The sequence below is a fragment of the Cannabis sativa genome, chromosome 1 (genome assembly GCF_029168945.1).
Source record: "Cannabis sativa cultivar Pink pepper isolate KNU-18-1 chromosome 1, ASM2916894v1, whole genome shotgun sequence".
Lineage (NCBI taxonomy): Eukaryota > Viridiplantae > Streptophyta > Magnoliopsida > Rosales > Cannabaceae > Cannabis > Cannabis sativa.
Window position 1 is genome coordinate 44,338,680 of NC_083601.1, and position 15,831 is coordinate 44,354,510.

Genomic DNA, 15,831 nt, shown 5'->3' on the forward strand with positions numbered 1-15,831 from the left:
TTTTTTTCAATAAAATACGATTTTTTAGGATAGCCTTATATCCGACAGTTTTAGATGACAGTTTTAAACTATTGCCTATATTATACCCGACGATTTTAAACTGTCGGGTATAAGGGCCCACTAAAAATTATCACCTACTTCTCGCCATATTTCCCACTTGCCCACCTACTTTTTTTTTCTATTTCTCACATGCCCACCTATTTCTTTTCACCTATTTTTTCTCCATTTTCCACACCCTAACACAAAAATCTAAAATGTCCAAAACCCCACTCACGCATCCGCACCATCGCCCTCCTCTCTCCGTCTTCCTCCCTTTCTTCTCATCTCTTTCGTCCATCGATCTCCACCCACCCCTCCTATTGCTGCTCTCCTTCTCCTCTCCGTCGCATACGTCGGACCACCACTACCTCCCGTCGATGTTCCTCTCATCTCCGTCTATACGTCGAACCACCACCACCTCTCGTCCGTCTCCCTCTCTCTCTTTCTCTCTCTCCGAGCTTGGTATAAATACATTTATTTATTTATATATTTTTTATTTATCATATATATTTATTTTGTTATTGTATAAATTTAATGTGTTATAAAGTTAGTTGTTATTGTAATAAAATTAATTAGCTGTTTTTTTTTGAGGAAATTAGCTGTTTTATTTTAATTTAGGTAAAATTATAAAACTAATGTAGGAGAAAAAATAGGAGAAATACAGATTAATCTGTCATTCATGACAGAAAAATCTGTATTTTTTTTTCCCGACGGTTTAATACTGTCGCGTAGGCGACAATTTTAAACCATGTCCTATACTATAGGCAACAGTGTCGGGAAGTCCACATTAGTGATATTTTTTAACCTTCGCCTATTTTGCCCATTTTGCGACGATCGTATAGGTGACGATTATAGAAATCGACGGAAATACTTTAAATGATTGTTTAAAAATGTTGAGAAAAATCATTTTTGTAGTAGTGATAATCAAACCAATCCACCCTGGGTGGAAACCCAACTTAATTTTCCATCATAGCTCAAAGAAAAGTCCAATCAACACTATCATAGGTCTTAGCCATATCTGCTTTAAGAGCGAGAAATCCTTTACTTATATCTTTTAATAGCATTGGGACACTCAAAGCCAATCATACCTTTCTTATGTTTTTTAGTTTCGCGGTGCGGGTGGTGTTTGTCTTGCGGATGGTGCGGTTTTTGAATATTTTTTCAAATCAATCCGCACATGCAATTTTTTTAATTTCCCAAACTGCATCCGCACAACGAAACTAAAAAATCGCAGAAATCGCACCGCAAAAAATGGTGGGTGCGGTTTTTGCGATTTCTGCGGTTTGAACTATCACCAAATAATTAAACTATCACAAATACAACAAAGTTTGAGTAATACTTGTCAAAATACCATAAAACTTGAAAATAAATATCAAAAAAAATTCAACAATATAATAATTAGTGGGTTTTGGGCTAGAGCTTACATATTGGACCTAAATAAATATAAAATTTGATATTTTTATAATATTAACAATTCAAAACCACAAACCGCACTGCACCGTGCTGTTTAAGAAAAATTCAAACTGTGACCGCCCAGCAAAAAATTTCAAACTACATTTTTTTTTACGATGCGGTGCGGGCAGTTTGATGAAATACTACTTACTATTTTATTTGGAGTTTTCCCTTCTGGATTATGTTGAAGGTTTCAACAAAGGCCAATTTTTTCAAACAAATAAATAAATAAAAAGATGAAAACCAAACATATGTAGTCTGCATGCAGCACATATTGATATACATTTTGATAAACAAAAGATTTGCTAAAATCACGAGAAATGAGCAGTGGATCACATTTTAAATACTTCAAATATCAACTGTATATATAGTTGGTTCAACCACATTTACCAGCAGATATATTGGGAACAAAAATAGAAATAATGTTTCTTGTGGTCAAAGTTAATGCATTAACTTTTTACAAACATTAATAACATACGTTACGAAATAGAGAGAGTATGATGCTTTGTTTATTGATATTGACAAGATTATTTTTATCTCTTCGTTAATTTTGTAAATATGTCATTAATAACATTATTATTTTATATTTACCCCCAAGATTTTTGGATAAAAAAGTTCAAAAATTGTCATGTTTTTTGAACTAGTCATATTTATAATTTATTTTTGAACAGGTAATAAAGTGGAATATCATTTTTATAAAGTTATTGGTGGACAATGATTTTAAAATAATCAAATTTTCAAACACTACTGAAATCCAAATGTATCCTTGTTAGTATTTATGATCATTATTTTTTACTATTTGAGTTTTGTGGCTAACTTTTCTACCAACAAAAAATATTAATGGGAATCACAAGTTTCAGATGTGCTGCTTATGGTTGGTTTGTTTATTAGCTGTTCTCCATTAATTTTCACGCTTTACTATTTAAAATCATGACTCTTTGAACGTTTAGTTGTCCTACCATTACTTGCTAGAAACACTTTCAATTTAAACATAAAAACTACATAGAAAAGTTTTTATAGTATTTTTTCTTTTGAAAAATTACAACATAAATTCAAAAAAGTTTACTTTTACTTTAATCTAGATAAATTTCCAATCTTAAAAAATTAGTCTTAAGTTCGAAATTCTTGTAAATATGTTGATACTTCTTATTTTAACCGATCCATTAGTTATTTCTTGTATACTTTGATGATGATTAGTAGACGATAATTCCACTTAACTCTTAATTTTAACAAATTTTACAGTTGGGATTTTGAAGATGATAAATCTGAATCTCTTCCTCTTAAATCTCTTGATTTTTTTTTTTTTCAATGAAAGCACTAAACAATTGATGTAATTTTTCGTCAACTTAATCTAAGAAGATAATTAATTAGAGAATAAATTAAAGAAATGAAGAAATGAAATGAAGAAATGAAAATAATATATGAACACCATATATTTTTACGAGATTTTGTAGTTTAATCTACATAGTCCACGACAAGTCCATATTATTTATGAGTTTCTAGTTGTGTTTATAATTTGACAGAATTTCTGTAAGTTATATATATATTTTTACTCCGATCCTTTGAGTGAGCCCCTATTTATAGGAATAGGATATAAGATGGTGGCCCTAAATCCTATCTTAGTGGGAAGTTACAAGTAGTAGTGGATGGTTAATGTCCACATTTCACTACAATTGACAATTTGGATAAGAATAGATAACTATTTATATTTAACATACAAAGAAGTGGCCTTCGATTTTGTCAAACCATGTTGTTTGCAAGCATATATACATGGCAGAATGTGTACTATGAGCAAATGCATAGTGGAAGTGTATTACGAGGAGATGCATACTTGAGTGTGTAATACTAGCAAATACAAGTGTGTATACGAGTAGATACAAGATTCTTGTATTTCGACCAGCTACAAGATCATTGTATTATGACCAGCTACAAGAATATTCATTATTTGTGAATTGGATTAAATTAAATCATGTGAATTGAAATGATAATGAGAATCAGCCATGTACTACTAAAAATATTACTTAATTTTTTTATGTTAATGAAAGTTTTATGTTAATGAAAGTGTATTAAATAAGGGTACGTGAGTACTTTTATTTTTATATAAGTGGTGTAATAGTAATTACATATGAATAAAGATGTAATCCTTATTTATGTAAATGACATGATGTAAGTGATTATATTGTAAGAGAAGTGTTAATTGTAACCTTTTATTATAAGTTTTTAGTTAACTTTTACACTTAAAATTATATATATGTTGGAATATTTTTTTAATTTTTTTATAGTGGTATTCGTTATAGTTACAGTATCATTCCTGTAATTTTTTTTTTTAAATTTTGAATAATTTATAATGCCAAAAAGAAAGTTATTGATATTCTAGTTTTTAACACGCGTGTTTAAAAAACTTCATATGTGTTTTTGGTACTATAAACTATTCGAAAATTTTTAAAAATTTACAAGGATGATGTTGTAAGTATAATGAACACCGCCATGAAAAAAAATATTTCGATATGTGTTATCGGGCACGAAAGTTGACTTGAAAATTATACTAGGAAATTGCTATTAGCACTCCTCATATTGTAACATTAAAATGTTTTAAAAACCAAATTTAACACTAGAATTGTAATGGTAACTGTAAAAAACTCCTATTAAAAATTATCTTATTGAATTGGAGTCGATATCTAAAATTTTAGAGTTATTGTATGAATGTTTTAGAACATTATAGTATTATACTATATTGGAGCTATTTTTTTTTTTTTTGAAAAAAAACGTGTTTAGATTAATAAAAAATTGTTAGACTTCGCGGTCATTACATAACAAGTCAGAATGAATGGAATCAACTAAAATAACCTTAAATCTTTGTTGGAAGAACGCCCACTTAGCCACATCATGAGTAACGAAATTACAAATTCTACTAATATTAATAAGGAATATTGGCGGCTAAACCACCTGAACTTTACAGTTTGTAACACTTAACCACAAAAACTGAATTTTTCGCGGCTAAACTACCTAAACTCTGGTTCCGTTTTGCTCTGTACACTTCCGTCCAAAAATCACAGTTAAGTGCCACGGTGGACTGTCCACGTGTACACACTTGTACACGTGGCAAATTTTTAGTGGTCCACGTAATATTAGTTTTAAAAAAATTATAAATATTTAAAAAAAATCAGAAAAAAAAATTAAAATATTTTTTTATTACTTTTTTTTTTCTGCTTTTTTTTTTTTCATTTTTTTCTTCTTTTTTTTTTAATTTTTAATTTTTTAATTTTGATTTACTCTTTTCTTCCTCCTCTAGCAGAACCCACACCCACCACTCCTTCTTCCTTTCTTCATCTCCTTCGTCTTCTTGCAAAATCAATGTTGGCTCTTTTTATGAAAAACACCAGAAACACCAGAAAGAACGCAACTGAAACTCCATTTATTTAATACTCCTTTCCTCCATTCTCCATCACTTTCCCTAAAAAATGAGCTCTGACAACCTCTTGTTCGAATCTCACTAACTCACTCTTCGCTCATATATTCCTCCCAAAGACCTCATCTGGGTTTTCAAACTCCTTCCTTAAACCCTTTCAAAAATGATCACTCTTTTAGACCTTTACCATGTCTTGACAGCTGTGGTGCCTCTATATGTGGCCATGATCTTGGCCTACGGCTCTGTAAAATGGTGGAAAATCTTCAGCCCTGACCAGTGCTCTGGAATCAATCGTTTGGTGGCACTTTTCGCTGTCCCACTCCTTTCTCTCCACTTCATCTCAATTAATAATCCGTACGCCATGAACTTTAGATTCATAGCTGCAGATACGCTCCAAAAAGTGATCGTCTTGGGGGTCCTTTTAGTTTGGTCCAGAGCCAGTGCTAGAGGGTCCTTGGAATGGTCCATAACACTCTTCTCACTCTCCACAAGCTTTTTAACCCAGCTCATCGGAGATCGGTCTCGACTGGACCCCCATTGATTATGCAAGAAGACGAAGGAGATGAAGAAAGGAAGAAGAAGGAGTGGGTAGGTGTGGGTGTGGGTTCAGAGGAGGAAGAAAAGAATGAATCAAAATAAAAAAAAAAAAAAAAAAAGAAAGAAGAAAAAAATGAAAAAAAAAAGTAGAAAAAAGAAAAAGTAATAAAAAATGTTTTATTTTTTTTTCTAATTTTTAATTTTTTTTAATATTTATAATTATTTTTTAAAATTAATATTACGTGGACCACTAAAAAATTGCCACGTGTACAAGTGTGTACACGTGGACAGTCCACTGTGGCACTTAACTGTGATTTTTGGACGGAAGTGTGCAGAGCAAAACGGAACTAGAGTTTAGGTAGTTTAGCCGCCAAAAATTCAGTTTTTGTGGTTAAGTGTTACAAACCATAAAGTTCATGTGGTTTAGCCGCCAATATCTCTATTAATAAAAATACAGCTAGTAAATAAAGGAGAATACTATTACAAAAAGAGACTGTAGTATTTCAATGCTCAACAAGACGCATTCCCATTGAAAGCATTAATAACTACCCTCGAATCACTCTCCACGATGACAAACTTGGAATCCATATCCTTCGCAATCGATAGAGTCAAGCAGCATGCCGCCTCACCGCATAACGCATCAGAGATATTTGAGCTAGTTTAAGTTAATTCAATAAGTTTTTGTATAGCTGGTGACCATATTAATAAATTATCTCACAAAATAAATAAAATGTAATATATTGAAAAATTGTAAAACCCTGCAAGGGGCATAGTTTGGGGGTAAAATTTTTATTTAATCAAAGTATAGGCTAGTTTTCATATTAAATGGGGGTATACGAGAGAATATATATACGGAGAAATGCCAAAAGTGTAAATAACGTGTTTTGGATTGTTATACTTCCCCTATCCGAGTCGTAACAAAGGAGGAGTTGCGAAGAGAATGGCGCCGGTTCTGTACCTAAGCCCGCCAACTCTAACCCCAACACTCTCTTACTCTTCCTCCCACTTAAATCGTTACCTACTCACCCACACCACTTGCCCTCCTCGAAATGTCGCCCATGGATGGACCATTCTTCAGCGAAACCTCAAGTGCCATGGCAGGTTTTCTTGCCTTTTCTCTGACAATCGTCGAGAGGTACTATAATTCTCGTTCCCTCTTTATAATTTTATGGGTTTTGTAGTTTATATGATTTTTTCTGTTAAAAAGCTAGACAATTAATGATTGTGCTACTGAACGTTATGGATTGTTTTCAATTTCTGCATTGACTTGATGAAAGAAACCAAGTTTCATAGCAGTTTGAGATTGAGAGGGGATAATGAGTGAAAATTGTTGAAAGTGGTTGTTGCAGTCTAATTTATTTTTGATTTAGTCCCTTCTAAACTTACAAAATGGTTTAAGGGTGGATTTCTATATAGTTTGCTAAAACGTGTTCCTTTAACTAGATTTTGGCATTTGTTTTCTTAGAATTTGCAAATGTAGTTGTCCCCAATACAATCTATCCTATTGTTTTTGGGTACGAGGGTTTCGATAACGTCCAGAGATGACATGGAATTTTTGGGGTCGAGATTGAAAAAGTAGGCAATTGTGAACAATCTTTTGTTTAGACTTATGTTCATTTCATTTGGTTTAGTCCTGTTTGGTGTAGTGGCATGATATGCAAAGAGTTAAAACTTTATCCAGTTTGGTGTACCGGCTTGATATACATACATGAGAAATACTTGACAGAAGTCAATGGAGGTTTACATTAATCAGAAGTCCTCGTATCTTTTGGAGTCTAAACACTTGATTGATATTGTATCTCAGACACTGTAATTGCACACTTTGTCCTGAAAGTTTGGTTTAATGGCACGATTCCTGGCATGTTACAACTGCTTTTTGAGATGCTAAGGGTATTAGAATTAAGATCGGGCTTGTAAAGCCATACACTTAGGCAACATAAAGTGATATCTTTAGATAGTCAATTGTTTTGTTTTCTTTATCATGTAGTACAAATTGGCTAGTAAATTAATTATGATTCTAAGGCTAAGGTTCTTTTGCAGTTTTGCATGAAGCCATCCTCAGGGAAGAATATTTTTTAGTTTGAATGAATCATTTCAACACGTTTCTTTCCCTGAATGAATTTAGTTCTGTGGCGTGGTACTGTGGCTGCAGGATGAAGCTAAGAAAGCATTAGAAGGTGCTCTTGGTGGAAAGAAAAATGAATTTGAGAAATGGAACAAAGAAATAAAGCAGAGAGAAGAGGCTGGTGGAGGTGGTGATGCTGGTGGTGGAGGTTGGTTTGGATGGGGTGGACGGTTTGGATGGTCCAATGACGACAATTTCTGGCAAGAAGCACAACAAGCAAGTCTTGCCGTGTTAGGTATTCTCATCATGGTAAGAAATTACTTGTTTAGCTCCTAATTTTAAGTATCTCTTGATTTTTAATGAGTAGAGTACAACTCATTATTTTCCATTTATAGTATCTTATAGTTGCAAAAGGAGAAGTAATGCTTGCCGTCGTATTCAATCCTTTGTTGTATGTTCTAAGAGGGACAAGAAATGGGCTTACTTCCGTAACATCTAGAATTTCGGGGAGGACATCACCAAGTAGTTTCAATGATTCTGATATCAAATCAAATGAAGCCTACAATCGTGTCTCTGCTAAAGACAGAGTATCAAGCAAATGGGGAAACTAGTGATTTTTGTGTTTTTCACAGTGGTGTCTGGTAAAGGCGATATCAAACAATTGAAGAGAAAGGAGAGTATTGATTATTTATGTTTTTCGCTTATACATTGTCCCCATGTTTTGTGAAGGTGAAATCTGAAAATATGGATTGTACCATGTTCATTTTGTCCTTCAGATTTTGGAGTTAGTTTTTAAAATTTCCAGTGAATCAAATATACAATGTGTGTCGTATTTCATCTTTAGATTTCATAAGACTTGGGACTAACATAATACATATACCGTCTCTCGCTCATTCCATGTGCTTTTACCTCCCTTGTTTCAAACCTAGATGCCTCTCGCCTGATTTCATTTGGCCTTTCTTTATAAAAATTGGAATCTTATGGTCGTTTTCATTATTCTGGTGTTGTAGTGTAATAGTCAATCTTGTTGTAAAAACAAAGTTTTTGAGGTGGTCCTCAAAAGTGCTCCATAAACGTTGAGTGGATGATCCTGAAGAGACTTATGTTGCAGAGGCAGAGATCTCTTAGTGACAGAGGCAATGTCTTTTAAAATCTAGATATATATTTTAAAATTCTAGATTTTCTAATAGCTTCAGAAAACTCTCCTTAAATTTTAGTGGAGGGGGAACGTGTAATTAATGGTTTATTTCACTATCATGTTGGTTGTGATTCTTGATACAAACACATTAACAGTTGAGCCCTGGTGTTGGGCAGGGATTCAGGCCCAGGGACACCCCAGTTACTGTTATTTATATACTGGCCCTCAATGTCTGTTGCTCTACAAACACAAACTGAAAAATTGAGAAAGATAAAAAAAAAAAAAGTTGGGTTGGAAGAAACACTACTTTACTTTAATCTGAATTATTAAAGGGGAATAATTTGTATAGCATGTAAATTAACATCAAATCATCAACACAATTTTCAAACTACCAAATTTTCGAGGAAATAAAAAACTATCAATAATGAGATGCGTGGCAAAGCTAATCCAATCCAATGGTGGTAGTTGTCTAGTTTAGTTACATTATTGGGTTTGTTAGAAACAGCAATTTCTACAAACTACATTATTGTGGAGTGATTAGCTTAAAGATAAGTAAGTAATAAAGTTTAGAGTTGCTATTATTTGTGGATCATAATAAATGATAACAGAAAAGCAGGAAAGTTCTCCAAAATATATGAATCATAACAGCAATAATATAAGTATTATCCATTAGAAAGAGTCAAGGGGCATCTTAGGTCCACTTAATCCTAGGCTAGGCTGTCTCATCTGATGCGTCTGTTTATGTGTGTCGAACTGGGACTCGTTGAAAAGCTCTCCTCGAATCTTGGTCTTCGTGGAAGCTAGTGCTGCAAGAGTGACCATCACGATCTCACCACCTCCCTCTCTCTCACTCTCTCGCTTATTTTTCTTCGGATCACCACATGACCGTTTCTCTCTCTCTCTCTCTCTCTCTCTCTCTCTCTCTCTCTCTCTCTCTCTCTCTCTCTCTCCCTGATCTTTGCTAACAGCCAGCCAGTCAGCATTCCTTTTTCATTTTGATTTTTTCACTATTTTTCTTGCTACAAGGGTCACCCTTCTTGGGGTTACTTTCCTTATTTTGGTTTTGGTAAGTTACCTTTTTTGTGGGTTTTCTTTGACCAAAGTTTCCCTTTCGTACCTTTCTTGATATGCTAAATTCCTTTTCCAAATTTCTGTATTCTCAAATTGGGTTTCTTCCCTTTTGTTGTTTTCGTCAGAGAGATTCTTATAAGTGGGTGTTTGGGCTCTCTTTCTTCACTTCTGTACTTGCTCATAAACTAGGTTTGTGAGTATAATTCTCTGTATATACCCTTTTGGTTCATTAATTTTTCTCTTTTCCTTACTGTGAATGTCTTTGGCTGTTGGAGTTGTTTCATCAAATTCCAAAAGTATGGGTTTTGATGATAAAGACAATGATGCTTCTGAAACAAATATCGAAGAGACAAAGGGAAAAACAGAAAAGGGTAAAGAAGAAGATGATGAAGAAACTGTGGATGGATCATCTGGGATGAGCAGAACAATGAGTGAGAGTTCCATTTATGCAACTGAGGATGAAGAAGATGATGAAGGAAAGAAAATTGAATTGGGTCCCCAATTCACACTCAAAGAACAATTGGAGAAAGATAAGGTTTGTATTTATTCTTCTTTGATTCCATTATCTCTTAATTTATCTTTTCTTTTGAAGAAATTGTTCTATTGTCTCTTCCATTGTTTCTTCATGGTGATAATTTGATGTTACAGGATGATGAGAGTTTAAGGAGATGGAAGGAGCAGCTTCTTGGGACTGTGGACATGGAGAATGTTGGAGGTAAGCATTTTGAGCCGTCAAATTCTTGTTTCCTTTTGATCTTAAATTGTTCACTTCGTAGCTTTTCCCTTCTTGGGAGATAGAATCTGGAATTTGAATTATGCTCTACACTTTTAACATGTTAGGAATAGGAAAGTGAAGTAAGACTACAAATTAGTATAGGGAGTTCTTGAATTTCTATATTTTGAATCAGCATATAGTTTATATTTCAGCTGTTTCTTGGCATTATTTTCTTCTTCAAACAATGCAGACATTAAGGTTGTTTCTTTATGTGGAAAATTCCATTTGGTTTCTTCTTCTTTCAGCTAGGGGACTTAGGGAAGTAAGAGTAAACAACTTTATCTGTTTCCAATGAAACAGTTTTGTTCTGTTTGTGCAGAAACTCTGGAACCAGAAGTTAAGATCTCAAGTCTTGCAATTAAGTCCCCTGGTAGACCGGACATTTGTCTCACAATTCCTGAGAATGGGAATCCCAAGGGCTGTTGGTTTACTTTAAAGGAAGGTAGCCGTTATAGCCTGATGTTCACTTTTCAGGTCAGCAATAACATTGTTTCAGGTCTCAAATACACAAATACAGTATGGAAAACTGGGGTTAGAGGTAGTCTCTCTCACTCTCTCTCAATCCCTTTTTGAAGCTTTGTCATATTATGTTATTGATAGGTCTTACAATCCTTAAATCCCATGTTTTCTTTTTGTTAATCACTGTTGCAGTTGATAGTACAAAGGAGATGCTTGGAACTTATAGTCCTCAGTCTGAAGCTTACACCCATGAGATGCCTGAAGAAACTACTCCATCAGGCATATTTGCCAGAGGTTCATATTCAGCCAGAAGCAAGGTCTGTGTACCACTGTTCTATGAACCATCTTCATCATTTTTTGCGTATTCTGTAGAAACTTGAAAAATAATGATATTTCTTATGAAAATTTCTTACAAAAATTTCTCTTTCTTGATGCTAATTATCAGTATTTTGTCACATTAATTGAATATTTTGATAATTAATTCAAAAAATTAAATTAGGTAACTAAAGTATTTAGTAATTTAATATTGATTATAATTAAAATATTTTTAATTATATTTTATAAATTAAATAAATATGATTTATTACCATATACAAAATATTCTAACACCATCATTATTTTATTTTTAATATTTTGTGGAAACTTAAAAAATAATGATATTTTTTATAAATTTTTCTTACAAAAATTTCCATACTTATTTTAAATTAAAATTAGTTACTTTAATATTTGATAATTAAATGATAACCATATTTAAAATATTCTTAATTAATTATATTTTATAAATCAAATCATTAATTTATTACCGCATATAAAATATTCTCACATTATCATCATTTTTTTTTCATATCTTGTGGAAACTTGAAAAATAATGATATTTCTTACAAAAATTTCTCATTCTTGATGCTGAGAAAAAACTATGATGACTACTAATTGATATTTGATATTAATGGTGTTAGTTGTCACTTGTTTTAAAATGGTGGTTTAGTTAATGCATTTCCCACTTGCAGGGTCAATATATGTACTAAAGCATACTAGAATCAATATATTGCCAGACCCATGTGCATTATTTAACAAACATTCATTTGGAATTCAAATTTGAGGGCCACCCATGTCTGGGATCAAAACTGTCAATTTTTGAGTTTTAAATTCACTGTTTTTGGTCTAATATTTTTGTTTTTAACTTATCGATTTCTTTTTTAACAGTTTCTTGACGATGACAACAAATGTTACTTGGAGATCAATTACACTTTCGAAATTCGAAAAGATTGGCAGTCTTCTTAAACTTGTGTGTCACTGCTCTATAGTCCATTGTTTTGAAGCTGAAATCTGATTCAGTGTATGGTGTCTTATTTTCCACTCTCTCTTATTTAATTCACATTGTGGCTGAGGCTGGTCAGCAGGAGAATGAAGATTGGATATGGTTAAGAGGATAAGACATTTATTTAGAAAGAGAAGGATGTTCATTTTGGTAGCTATTTGTTAATAAACTTGTCTTTTTTTTCCTTTTTTCTTTTTGGGACCACTATTTTGAATCTGGCTAGTATAGTAGTTAAGCTTTATCCATTTCAAAGTAGAAAACTGAGAGTGGTAAAGGGCCTTGTTCTTTATTCCTTTTCCAACGGTCAATGAAGCATGTCTTAGTATTAATTTTTTAAAGAGGGTATCTATGAATTCACGCCTTTAGTTCTTTATTTTGGTAAATTGATATTGTTTATTTCTTAAAAATACTTCACGCATTACAAAGCCCTTTCACCATTGAAATTTCACTTTGCATTTTCCATGGATGAATGAAACTATTATCAGCTCAATCTACTAATATTATCACTGATTAACTGGATGTGCACCGGATAAAAAAAACAGTAATAATAAAATCAAATAAAAATAACACGTGTTTTCAAAATATATTGGATCATAATATCACATCACATGGAAACAAATAAGATTGATAAAACTAAATTTCCTTAAAAAAAGATTCAAATAACTCAATCTAAAACAAATTAATTCACAAAGGGAAATTTGAATTTCCATATTTAAAATACCTTATAATTTTTCCTCTAATGGCGCGTTTACTAAACTGTAATTGGAATCAGAATAATCAATGGGATAAATGTATCGGTTTAAAATAGAAAATAATCGGAATCAATATTTTATTATGCTGTTTACTAAACTGTCCGGAAAGAAAACCAGAATCATATTATTTTGTTTACATAACTAGGAAAGGTAATCAGTTTTAATTTGACAAAATTGCCATTATTAGAATATGTAATTATTTTATTGTTTATAGATTTTTAAAGGGCATATTTGTCTTTTTTATTTTTAATTAATAAAATTAAAATTAGAATGAATTAAGCTAGGAAAGGGAAAGGTATTCCCTATAAAAATGGGGGGAGAACCTTTTCCTTTGTTTTCTCCTAAATTTGTGTGGGTCCTACTACTTTCTCCCTTTCCAAAATTTAGTAAACAATTGTATGGGAATCAATACCATACCATTCATTCCCATTCCCTTTAAGTAAACATGCTATAAATGTGTAGTTATTAAAATTGGTCATATATGACCACTTTACTAATTTTCCAAAACTACCCCTCACATTTCAAATCCCATCTCAGCCTCTCTCTTCCTCTCTCTCAACTTACCTACACTCACGGCAACCAACCCACGAAATCCCCAACCCGCAGCAGACGTCGTCGCTCAACCCACGGCCGTCCACGGTGAACCCAGGACCGTCGACGCTCAACCCCGACTGTCAACGCTCAACAGGCGACCACTTCGAGGCGACCTGAAGCGAAAATGGGATTCGGATTCGTCCGTGAATGGAGAAGAGGCGTTTCGGATCTCGGGAAGAAGATGGTGAAGGTCCGATGGTCCGACTTAGGGGTCCGATGGTGTCCGTCCGATGGTCCGATGGTCCGATGGTCTGACTTAATGGTCCGATGCATTGGTCCGATGTACACTATCAATCGAACAGACCCCCAAAAATTGTTTTGTAATTTGTCCAAATCACCTCGTTCATCTGTTTGGGGAACATTGGCAAACCTTACACAAATCTTTGGGAATACTAAGAAAGGGACAAAATCATCTGCTGCTTCAAATAATAACAATAATATTCGTTTCAAGGTAAGTTATGTTATGACTGCCAATGGTTGTGAAGAGGAAAAATTACTTAATCCATTAACAATGAACAAATCTAAACCATTAAAGTTATATAATTATGGTATTAGTTCATCAAGTGAGAATCTTATTTCATCAGCTACTGCTACTGTTTTTGCTGAGACATTCCAAGTTGAAAGTGGTACAAAAGTTGAAATACCAAGTTCTGTTGTTGGTTCTAATAATGGGGACCAAGATTTTCCTTTGTGTAATGCTTGGGTGCGTTGTGATAATTGTCATAAATGGCGGTGCATACCATCTAAAGATGCAGATACTATAGAAGAAATTAAGTGCACATGGATATGTAAGAACAACATGGATAAAGCCTTTGCTGATTGCTCAATCCCTCAAGAGAAGTCTAATAAAGATATTAATGTAGAATCGGGATTTTTGGGGGGATCCGATGGTCCAATTCATATGGTCCATCGGACCATACCATCGGACCATCGGACGGACACCATCGGACTCCTAAGTCGGACCATCGGACCTTCACCATCTTCTTCCCCAGATCCGAAATGCCTCTTCTCCATTCACGGACGGATCCGAATCCCATTTTTGCTTCGGGTCGCCTTGGAGTGGTCGCCGGTTGAGCGTTGACGGTCGGGGTTGAGCGTCGACGGTCTTGGGTTCACCGTGGACGGCCGTGGGTTGAGCGACGACGTCTGCTGCGGGTTGGGGATTTCGTGGGTTGGTTGTCGTAAGTGCAGGTAAGTTGAGAGAGAGGAAGAGAGAGGCTGAGATGGGATTTGAAATGTGAGGGGTAATTTTGGGAAATTAGTAAATTGATCATATATGACCAAATTTAATAACTATGCATTTAGAGGAAAAATTTTAAGGTATTTTAAGTATGAAAATTCAAATTTTCCTTCACAAACAACCCCCTCAAGTCATTTAATTCTGCATCGCATAATACATATGTTGTTCGCCACTTGAGTGATGTAGTTTATATTTAGGTAATCTTTTAAGCTGTTCTTGTATTGTGTAGAATTAAAAATGGAGAATTATTTTATGTTTTTTTTTTTTTTAATTTACAGTTTGGGTTGCTTCAGTAATTTTTATAAGAGTTGTTATGTGAATTTTAATTATTATTAAAATTATTCCAACATGCATTAATCACACCAACTAATTTTTTTTTTTAATAAATTCACCAATAAAGTAAATAATTAAACATTATAATAAAATTTCAAAAAATTCATAACTAAATATATTTAATCAAAACAATAACAATAATAACAAAGTAATATACAAAATATAAACAACTCAAATTCTTCACTTCACACTCACAATAAAAATGACATACATATAATTTTTTTGTTCACTTTATTTTATTTTATTAGCACAATAGGTACATAGCTGATAAATGTAATACCTAAAGTAACTTAATCTAACTATGAGTCAATTAAAGTATAACTTATATTGAAAAGTTGGTATTTTTCTAAGAGTGGTGAAGTTTAAATCGTATATTTCAGTGTAAGCGATTTATGTGATCGGATTGGTTTTACAAACGCTCCAAACTAAAATCTAATAACGAAAGCGCTTCACAATATAGAATTAGAATCTGATAAAATGGTTTTAGAGATCGGGAAAAAATAATAAGTACTAAGACCATTTCTAACGGTGCTATTTATTTTTCATCCAAAATTTTAACTAAAATAGTTAAAAATTAAAATAAAGAGTCATTTATGTTATTTTTTCTCTCACCATCTTCTTCCTGATTTAGTTAGCATTTGATTATTTT

General features: G+C 33.2%; 2 protein-coding genes across 2 annotated transcripts; both read left to right on the top strand.

Annotated features, from left to right (window-relative positions):
- The first annotated feature begins 6,267 nt into the window (after positions 1 to 6,267).
- Positions 6,268 to 8,395, top strand: LOC115707360 (uncharacterized). The gene is made up of 3 exons (XM_030635295.2): positions 6,268 to 6,572; positions 7,590 to 7,811; positions 7,898 to 8,395. Exons 1-3 carry the CDS (start codon positions 6,378 to 6,380, stop codon positions 8,111 to 8,113), a joined length of 633 nt encoding a protein of 210 aa, XP_030491155.2. The 5' UTR covers positions 6,268 to 6,377; the 3' UTR covers positions 8,114 to 8,395.
- A 699-nt stretch (positions 8,396 to 9,094) lies between these two features.
- LOC115707359 (rho GDP-dissociation inhibitor 1) lies at positions 9,095 to 12,601 on the top strand. Its single transcript, XM_030635294.2, has 5 exons — positions 9,095 to 10,246; positions 10,360 to 10,426; positions 10,806 to 11,024; positions 11,138 to 11,262; positions 12,149 to 12,601. Exons 1-5 carry the CDS (start codon positions 9,968 to 9,970, stop codon positions 12,224 to 12,226), a joined length of 768 nt encoding a protein of 255 aa, XP_030491154.1. The 5' UTR covers positions 9,095 to 9,967; the 3' UTR covers positions 12,227 to 12,601.
- Positions 12,602 to 15,831: the final 3,230 nt, after the last annotated feature.